Raw genomic sequence first — 10459 nt, forward strand, 5'->3', positions numbered from 1 at the left:
GTGGAATTCTGGGAGTTGAAGTCCACATGCCTTAAAATGGTCAAGGTTGAGAAACACTGAACTAAATATAACCAATTCCTACGACCGTTCTTCCGGTGTTTCTGCCTCCAGTCCCCTAATTATCTTTGCGGCTCTTCTCAGTCTCAACATCTGTTTTATGGCCCCACCTCCTCCCTTGCCGGATTGGGCGCGTAACCCGGCGGAAGCCCCGCCCCCTTTGCGTCAACGTGACGACGTGATTTTTGGCGCGCTTTCGGAAGAAGTCCCGTTCCCCGCCTTTGCTGTTCCTATTGGAGACGCCCGTTGGCACTGCGGAGCGAAAGCCGCCAAGCATGCGAAGCCGCGAGGAGGTCGACGCCACGTTGCAGGTCGCTAAACTAAACCCCGCGGAGCTGCTCCCGACGGTGCAGTGCCTCGCTTTCAGTCCGCAGGTCGATGCCGGAGATTACTGCCTTCTGCAACTGGAGCCGGAGCTGTGTCACGAGTTGGAAGCGGGGCGAAGGTACGCGCATGCTCGGCAGAGACCGACCCCCCCTCCCCGGCGGTAGAGCGTGCGGCTGGCTTTAAAAAAAAAAAAATCTGGCGACTCTACAGCGACCCCTAGCATCTGGGAGGGTTAACTGATCTAATTCAAGAAGGGAATTGTATTGCCCGCCTCTGCATGCTCCAGATGTGTTAGAGGCCAGTGTTCCTCAACCTTGACCATTTTAAGGCATGTGGACTTCAACTCCCAGAATTCCACAGCTGTGGAATTCTGGGAGTTGAAGTCCACATGCCTTAAAATGGTCAAGGTTGAGAAACACTGTGTTAGACCAGTGTTGCTCAAATTTGGGGAATTCTGGAAGTTGAAGTCCATACATCTTAAATTTGTCAACTTTCAGAAACATTGCATTAGACCAGGGGTAGGCAACCTTGGCTCTTTTATGACTCGTGGACTTCAACTCCCAGAATTCCTGAGCCAGGATGGGCTGGCTCAGGAATTTTGGGAGTTGAAGTCCACGAATCATAAAAGAGCCAAGGTTGCCTACCCCCTGCTTTAGACTAAAGTTCATCCTGTTTCTGGGTTTTTCCCCCCCTTGACTGAGCATTATGATACACATACCTGGAATATTGGGAGAAGTTCAACTGTACGTTTTCAGATGTATCAGCCTCCCATCTTTATTTATTATTACATATTTTTAAACCCTTTGGTCAACACATTGTAGTTTAAACCTGGCTTATATGCATTTGTTTGATCCTGCAGCCTGGTGATCCGTGGAGAGAAACATGAACGTGCTGTGATGTGCAGTAAGGATAAGACTTATGACATGAAAATAGCAGATACTTCCAATATGTTGCTTTTTATTCCTTCCGGTGAAACTCCAGAGCGGCTTCGTGCAGACAAGGCTACCCCTAATATACTCCACCCTGAGGTATTGTGTACTTGAAAATTCTCCAGAGCAAATTAAAATCTTTGAAAAATGTCATTTCCCTTCCTTTAAAAAAAATCATATTTAATCATTTTCCAAGGAGTTCAGATTTGTGGATGTGAGAGAAGCCTAGTTTATCGAATGAATTAAGTCTGAGCATTGTGTGGTCAAGAGATGCAATAAATATTTTAGTACTTAGACATATAGTGTATAGGATAATAATTTAAAATAGGCATATCTATGAGTGGGATCTTGGATTTGAGAGCGTATAACAACTGACTGAATATGAAACTCAGTAATCTCTGGGAGGACATATATTATCCTTGGCTTAGCAGGAATGTGATGTTTGATAGGATGACTGGAAAATGACTGAACCAGATGAATGAGCCTTTTTTCCCCTGTATGGCTCCATGATTCTGTGTTTACAGCAGTTATTTCTCCAAGAAAATGCAATAAAAATAAGTTAAAACAGTAGCTTTTGGAGAAATTTAAGTAGTAAAACTATAACATGAATACCAACATATTTTTTCCCCTGCTTGTGGCCATCACACATTTTGGCAACCTACAGCTAGAGAAAGCAAGGTTAAGGTTGCTCTAGTCCTCATTCTGTTTTCTCAATTAATAGGCCCTGCCATGCACTGATATTTAAGACAGCGGCTGAGAAATAAAAACATATTTTTGCTTTAAAAAGTGGTAGTTGGGGAAAGAGATTTATAGTACTTTAGTGCAGTGTTTCTCAACCTTGACAATTTTAAGGCATGTGGACTGCAACTCCCAGAATTCCACAGCCAGCAATGCTGGCTGTGGAATTCTGGGAGTTGAAGTCCACATGCCTTAAAATTGTCAAGGTTGAGAAACACTGCTTTAGTGGACTGTAGCTCACTGTATCCAGGGATGATAAGATGTCCAAAATATTTGAACAAGTGACAATTGAGTCTTCCTGTGTTAAAACAACCAGATGAGTTAAATGGAAGTGGAGCAAATATACCCCAAAGGATGAAGTTCTAAAGCAGTTTTTCTCAACCTTGGCAGCTTGAAGATGTGTGGACTTCAACTCCCAGAATTCTCTAGCCAGTGTTTTGGCTAGGGAATTCTGGGAGTTGAAGTCCACACATCTTCAAGCTGCCACAGTTGGGAAAGGTTCACAAAGACAGTGTTTTTGTCATTTAACATGCCAAACGTAGGGACATTATGCTGTGTTCATTCTCTGCTGCTGCTGATTGAGGCAGTTATATATGCAATTGTCAACTTTACAGATTAGTCTGGCAGTTCAAATTTTAGTTCTTGCTGTAGATTGCAGGCTTCTCCAATAATTTTTGGGAACTAAGAAGATGCCGGCCTAAATTGAAGAAACTCAAGAAACTTCTGTTGGAAAATCCTTATGAAGGTCCAGATAGTGAAAAAGAGAGAATTGATACAAACTCAAAGGTAATAATTATATAAGGTAAGGATGAATGCATAGATGAATGGAAAAGTTCTCATGAGTCAAGACAAGATAGAGTTTTTCATAAAGAGACATAAACTTTGTGCAAGAATAAAAATTAAGCAAGGCGTGAATTGCAATTAGAGAGTACTAACCAATATTGAATTCCCAAGAATGTATGTTTGTATTATTTCCCCATATGGCCCATTGTAAAGAGTATGTTAAACATGTGTTCATGTATTAATTACCAAAACCTTTTAGCTTGTTGCGGAGGGTGACTACAACTTTCCGTTCACAAATGTATTCTACTCTGTCTCTGGGATCCCAGTTGCTGTAGTTGAGATATTATCAGTGGAGTAATATTTTTCTTTTAGCAGTTTCCAAGTGCATAACTTATTTATTTTATTTATTACATTTATATGCTGTCCATCTCACTATTCAAGTGCTCTGGGCGGCTTTCTCTCCTTCCAAAAATATAGTGTACAAAAATTGGCTCCATCTCTTTTGTGCCTTCAAAACCTGATAGGATTAAACATTTTAATTACATTTTTTTTGCATGTTAGTGCTGTTTAAAGTGGCAAAGTGGGTAGCGCTTGATTCATCTGTTAAAAGTCCTGAAATATCCTTCCAGCGCAGGTCTCAGCATGTGGCAAAATTCCTGATTCAATCCTTAACCAAAGAAAATTTCAGATACCTGAAATAAATGTAGCTTGGGAGAAGTAAACAGGGCTTATGAAAGCCTCATTCAGCCTCCAGCTTTATACTACCTAGTAATTGAAAGCTGTGAAAATAAAATATTCATAATTAAATGTACAAATACAGTTTTAAACTTTTATTTATAAAGCAATTCAAAGACACTCAGAATAGCATTCAGACTTAAGGAAGACATGTATCTTTTGTTTACTTCCTATAGTATACAACAGAAGACTTCTTGGATTTAGTCCAAGCAAGTGAGGAAGAAATAATGGATCAACTGAAAGTTCTGAAAACATGCGAAGTTCAAGGTAGTTTTAGCTGTAAAATAGATCCTGTTTTATATGTCTCTTGGAATTCCTTATTTAAACAGAAAATTGCTTACTTCTACTGCAGCGATCCTCAACCTTTGTGGCTTGGCGGCCCAGGGGGGGGGGCGAGAGGGGAACCAGGCCATATGAGCTGTGGGCCTGCATGCACATGCGTGTGCGTGCAGCTCAACTTGTGCGAGTGGCAGGCCTGCACACTCACGCCGCCCAGTTGCAAATAGGCCGTGGCCCGATAGTGAGCAGCGGTTTGGGGGTTGGGGACCCATGTTCTACTATATTTTACTATAATACAGAATATATTTGTGAGCCTTTGAGTCAGTGTAATATAGAATAACAAGTATGTTAAAACTGTTTGCAAGAATCGTGAGAAGTTTTCTAATGTTTGACAGTTACTTTATTCACTTGCTATATTTCATTTTAGGAGAGAGATAATCATATAATTGTTTAAGAATCTTTTTTAAAAAATTACTTGGTAAAATAGCAAAGCAGTTCTCCTCCGATAAAGGAGAATATTTTTAACTCTGGGTTGAAATGAGGGGACCTTAGTGTTCTCTGAGCTTGGTTGATTCCTTGCAGATGTTTCATCACCCAAACTAGGTAACATCTTCATTGCTACTGATGATGTTACCTAGTTTGGGTAATGAAACGTCTGCAAGAAAACAACCAAGCTCAGAGAGCACCAAGGACCCCTCACTTCCCCTTTTGACACTTTATACTGGTCTTGTTCTCTGCCTAGCATAGAGTTATGTAACTAGACAACCAGAATATAGAACACAGCTGTGTAGATAGTTGAATTGTACTCTTCAGTGGAGATATTTGTATATGTATGCACATGCACACCTTTGAATTAATTTTGATTCCTAGCAACTGTCTGAACTAGTCCCCATGATTTTCTTGGCAAGATTTCTCAGAAGTGGTTTGCCATTGCCTCCTTCCTAGGGCTGAGAGAGAGTTACTGGCCCAAGGTCATCCAACTGTCTTCATGCCTAAGATGGGACTAGAATTCACAGCCTCCTGGTTTCTAGCCTGGTGCATTAATACTAGACCAAAATGGCACAGTTGAGTGTGAAGAGAGAAAATAATTAGGCTGGCATCATGACCATTAAGCAGATCAAACAGTAGGAAAAGATCAACAATGCACTTGGGCAAATAAAATATTTTTTAGAATATACGCTAATGCCATTCTCTGCTTGCAGGATACTGGAGGATTCTAGACTTTGACTATGAGATGAAACTGTTGAATCACGTGACCCAACTAATATATTCAGAATCCTGGTCATTCAATAAAGTCCCTTTAAGTATATGTGTTCAAGAACTTGGACCTCTAGAACCCAAGTAAATTATTTTATTTATGTGTATTTCATTCTAAAAGAATAAGGCTCACCCCATTGTTTGTTTGTGAGAAGCTTTTGTTTCAAATGTTATATGTTGTTTACAAAATGTCTGTTTTCAGATTTAAAGCCAAAGAAGATAAGGCTGGATTCATGTGCCAAGTCTTTCCTTAATATGGCTTATTTACTAAATTAGGTCCAATTGCGAGTTCATAAAATGCACTAAAACGAAAACCATGTTTTCCAAGCCATAATGGCTAGATTACATAATGTGTTAAGTTACAGCCAAAAAAGTACATCATGTTTATTGTATGATGTGTGAATTTAGTCTCACATGAAATTAGAAATCATATCCATCTTTTTTCATGGCAGATAAATTTTAACTTTAATTGGAACGTACTGTTTCGATGAATATATTCCCATTTTTTACACATGCACAGTTTTTCTAGTGAAATGGGGAAAAACAATTGTCAGGTTACCTTTGGTGCAAGGGAGTGCATCAGTCTTCAGCATGCCTTATAAACTACCTCTAAGTAGTGTTATAAGTGCAGTTAAATATTTATCATACATTCAAAAGAACTGTATTAATAAATAATGTAAGAATAACCCTAGGTGACTAGTTCTAAATCAAATTCTGTAGAGAACAGGCTTGTTTACATTTTATACTGAAATTAGGCACATTTTTATTTCAGAGAAATGATAGAACACATCCTGGAAAGTTATGGGGAAAAATACATGGATGAAGGTATGTTACCCTCATAAGTGCTTATTTTTAACAATGAAGGTGGTATGCCTGGTTTGAATATTCATTAGAACAGAATGGCAGGGTAAAATTGATTGAATGAATAAATATGAATGAATACCTGAGAATGCCAGATTCAAGATTAAACTATTGAATTAATTCTGGTTATCTTGGAGAATGTAATGTTATTTTGAGGTTTTGATGGAAGTTTTTTAAAGATACATTTAAGTGCATGCAACATATTCCTTAATTATTTCTGATTTTTAATGCTCCTTACCAGGTGAGACTTACTTTGAAATGAATGAAGAGAAGGTGTGTAGAGCAATTGCACAAATGCTCTTGCAAAACGCTGTTAAATTCAACCTCTCGGAATTTCAAGAAGTGTGGCAGCAGAGTGTCCCTGAAGGAATGACAACTAGGCTGGATCAGTTAAAGGTAATGTGATATGAGAAGTGCCACTTCCATAAATGTTTTCAGTGTGGAGCCTAAACTTGAAAATCCACAAGGAATAGGGTCAGATCAGGACTTCTGGGGAAGAAAATTCTAACTACATTTATCCTAAAGCTGACTGGATGCTCTTGAGTCATTTGCATCTTTTAACCTAAGGTACATCATGAGGTTGATGTAAGGCTGAAACTTTAAGAAGTTCTCTCATTGGAAGAAAGAACAATACTGAAACATAGCAACATGTGCATTTTTAAATGTTTATTAAGTTCATATTTTAATCTACTCAATAAAGGTTTCCTGGACATATTCCAATTTTGATTTTATGTATTCAAGGGATTGGCTCTTGTGGATAGATCTTCTAAACCAGAGATTATTTTCCTGCTGAATGTTGAAGATTTACCAGAAGATGATAATGAAAGATTTAAAAGCTTGTTCTCTATTCGGGAGAAGTGGACAGAAGCTGATATAGTTCCATATATAGAGTAAGTAGTATAATTGCAGTCCTATAGCAGTTCACAAGCCGTAAGCCATCTTATATATGCTGAATTTGGCAGCTACTCAAACACATCTAATTCTTGCTTTAGTTCACCATTAGAATTGAGGTATTTTTAGCCCATTGCAAGTATCTTTCTGTCACCAATAGCTTCCTTATATACTTCTGCATTCTTTCTTACAATTGTTGCACAACTCTCTTTTACAGGGATTTATGCTCAGAGAAGCAAACGGCTGGCACTCTTCTAACGAAATATGCTCGTTCTTCAATGCAGAATGGACTCAAAGTTTATAATTCAAGAAGACCTGTTTCATAAAAATTATTTCAGCTAAGTAGGGGCTGAAAATACTTTAAAGACTGTCAACTAGTAGAGCAATTTTTTTGCCACATAGTTTAAGACCCACAATTTTCTGTGAGGCATCTAATAATATTAGGAGTTCTTGAGAATTCTTTACTTTTGAAACTGATATTTCTAGAAAAGTGTAAATAGCAGTATATGAGTATTTCAACTCTTTTCTGTATTTTGTTTTAAATCTGTATTAAATTTTTAAAAATTGTATAGATTAAAGCACACATTGTAAAGATCAGTTTAACAAACAGGATAGTGTTTTTTTAAAAAAATCTTTATATTACTAACATTTAAATTTGATCTTTCTTGAAAGAACTAAGTCAGTCTATCTGGACACAATTCTGCTATTTTGTTTGTAGCGTACAGAATTTCCAGACACTCTAGCTTTCAATTGATATTCTGATATTTATAGTTCAACATAGTTGGAGCATATCTTTGTCTTTGCTTTATTTCCTTTTCTGATACCAAATTTTATGTGAGCTTTTTTTTTAGGGGGGGGGATTGCTTGCTTTTGTTTCTGAAGAATCTTAAGAAATTAGATAAAGTGATGAATCTTAGTGATAATCTTAATTGCTACCTGAAATCATCAGATTTGTAGGTAGTGTTCTACTGAATATTAGTTGTTTGGATACATATTACCTTGCCTGTGAACATCTCAGACATTATCTGGCTGTTAGCCTTGGAATCAATGTATTGAATTTGTGGGGTGTTATTTTATTATTAAATTTTCTGCAAGATTGTGTGTCCCTCTCATCTTTCAGATTCTTTAATAACGCAGCCACTGGCATTGTAACTGAATCCATCCAGCTGGCGGTCTTTCCTGCCACCTTTCCCAGCATTATGGGCTTCTCTAGAGCAGTGGTTCTCAACCTTTTTAATGCCACGACCCCAACCGGTCGTAAGTCGAGGACTAAACCGGTCATAAGTCGAGGACTAAACCGCTCGTAAGTCGAGGACTACCCAACCGGTCGTAAGTCGAGGACTTTCCCTGCCCAGGAGTGCCGCGCATGCGTGGTTCCGCCCCCTGCGCCGGCCGAGGTGTAGCTGGCAAGCGGCAGAGACGGAGCAGGCCGACCACCAGCTGGCCCAGCCCAAGGCACCCGCTGGAAAAGGGGAAAAAAATGGCGGACAAAAAAAATGGACAAAAAAATGGCGGACAGCCTTGCTTGGCGACCCCCATGAAATGGTTGATCGACCCCAAATGGGGTCCCGACCCACAGGTTGAGAACCACTGCTCTAGAGAGATACATTGCATAATGTGTCTGAAATATGATTTGAGCCTGGTCATCTGTGCCTCATGTGAGAAATCTGGGTTAATTTGCTCAGTGATCCATTGGTTGGGAGTGTTTTGACTACTCATGATCTATTCAGGAGTTTTCCCTAACAACAAAGGCCATGGCTTTTCTCTGTGCAAGCACAGTTGCTGAATCTTTTTTCTGCTGTGTCCATCTGTCTTACCCAAATTTCAGCTTCACAGGCATGCTGAATTGTAACACCCATAATGCTCAGGCAACATGACTAGTGTTGAGGATTGTGGGAGTTGATGTCCAATACACGGAAAGGGCTGAAATAATCCAACCCCTGGTTAAGTAAGATTGTGTGTGGTGGGTGTGTGTGCATATGTATGTACAGGGCTTTTTTTCTCATATAACGCCCAAAAGGGAGTTCCGGCACCTTTTTTGGATGGAACCTTGTAGGATAGGCAAGGCGGGTTGTATGACGTGTGTGAGTTCCAGCACCTTTTTTTTAAAAAAAAGAAAAAAAGCACTGTATATGTATAAAGAATTGGAATGGAAATGAGCTGGTCACATAGCAAGAAGAACTGATGGCAGGTGGACTAAGGCTGTCATACAATGGATTCCAGTTGATAAAAAGCATCCACGAAAAAGGCCTAAAACAAGATGGAGAAATAAGTCCTTTGAAGTCTTCTAATTCAACACCTGCTCAAATAGGAGACAACATAATAATATATATTATATTAATTTTATTCTTATATATTGTCTCCTATTTGAACATGGATTAGATTAGAAGACTTCCAAGGACTCTTCCAACAGTAATTCTGTTACTTATTCTTAACTTTTCCATGTATATATAAATCTTATCTTTATGTCACTAAATCGCATCCTTAAAATACTGGCTTCTAATTTAATTGAACTCAAAGGTATTAACCCTTCAGAAGCAACTTGAGCAATGAATGAGCAACATTCGCCGCCGTCCGAAATAACGCGCGAAATAATTCCCCACCAACGCTGAGCGCGATTGGTTTCGCCCAGCCAATCACGAACCACGGTAGCTCCCCCCCCACACCAATGGGCTCCCTAGTTTGGGACGCATGCGCGCTGCCTTTCTTTGAAACAGTTTCATTACTGCGCATGGGTCATTTCCTTACAGTTTCCCTTTCTTCGCTTCTCGCTTATCTCAGCAATTGTGGTTCCGGAACTGAAAGAAAGAGGGAGATACTGCAGAGAGGCTCTACCCAGAACCAGAGTTTGACCTTTGTCCCGGGGTCAGAGATCAAGAGTCGCAAGGAATATGGCGCCCGTGTCTAACCAAAGGAAGGTGCCGATCGGGCGTGGGGAAGAGGTTTAAGGCGAGCTGGAGTTGCATAGGTAGAGACCTCTCGCCGGCCGGCAGCCTGAAAGGATACGTCCCTCGGACTCTCGTCTGGAGGTTTAAAAAGCCGCTGCTTTGAAGAATCGCCTGTTGCTTCCCGGAATACCGCTCGCTTTTCTCAGTGCTTCTCGTCTCGGGCCGCCGCTTTCTCTCTGAACAAGCTTCCTTGTCTGTTGGAGAGCCCCGCCGACTATCCTTTCACGGTGCAGCTGGAGCCCCATTTCGTTGGAATCTTTTTTTTTTTCCCCACCAGCCTAACTTGCTGCGGAATTGAAATCTCCAAACTTGCTTTGAACCCCTCAGCAAAGTGTCCTGGACAGCCTGAGAAATACACCTTTTGAGAAGACTTGGTAGCTGGACATTCCCTTTACTTAAGCCAGGTGCTCCCCAGGGATCGGATCCAAAGGGTTGCTAAAAATCAAAAGAATATAATAGAAAAATCTCCTCACAATAAACCTAGAAATATTACAAGATTACCTTGAAGTGATTCCGACCGGATCTGTAGTTGGAACATACATTCAGCCATGAGGATTGCTTTAGTGAACATTGCTAACAATTGAGCCTAGAAATATTTGGTGACACTATACAATTTGCCCTTATGAAGAGGAATCTGAGAAGCCTCTGAATTGC

At 39.9% G+C, this 10459-nt stretch overlaps 1 protein-coding gene across 1 annotated transcript; it reads left to right on the forward strand.

Moving 5' to 3' along the window:
- Window positions 1–259: 259 nt before the first annotated feature.
- Window positions 260–7454, forward strand: DSCC1 (DNA replication and sister chromatid cohesion 1). Its single transcript, XM_015824299.1, has 9 exons — window positions 260–502; window positions 1244–1412; window positions 2703–2837; window positions 3746–3836; window positions 5051–5189; window positions 5878–5930; window positions 6208–6362; window positions 6708–6856; window positions 7075–7454. The coding sequence occupies exons 1-9, from the start codon at window positions 333–335 to the stop codon at window positions 7181–7183; spliced, it is 1170 nt and encodes a 389-aa protein (XP_015679785.1). The 5' UTR covers window positions 260–332; the 3' UTR covers window positions 7184–7454.
- The last annotated feature ends 3005 nt before the right edge of the window (window positions 7455–10459 follow it).

Source organism: Protobothrops mucrosquamatus, unplaced genomic scaffold (genome assembly GCF_001527695.2).
Source record: "Protobothrops mucrosquamatus isolate PMUCROS unplaced genomic scaffold, P.Mucros_1.0 scaffold2188, whole genome shotgun sequence".
NCBI lineage: Eukaryota > Metazoa > Chordata > Lepidosauria > Squamata > Viperidae > Protobothrops > Protobothrops mucrosquamatus.

Coding starts and splice junctions, on each gene's coding strand:
- DSCC1 (XM_015824299.1), top strand. CDS start 333: ATGCGAAGCCGCGAGGAGGTCGACGCCACGTTGCAGGTCGCTAAACTA. Junction 1,413..2,702: donor CTAATATACTCCACCCTGAG/GTATTGTGTACT, acceptor TTCTTGCTGTAG/ATTGCAGGCTTCTCCAATAA. Junction 5,190..5,877: donor CTTGGACCTCTAGAACCCAA/GTAAATTATTTT, acceptor TTTTTATTTCAG/AGAAATGATAGAACACATCC.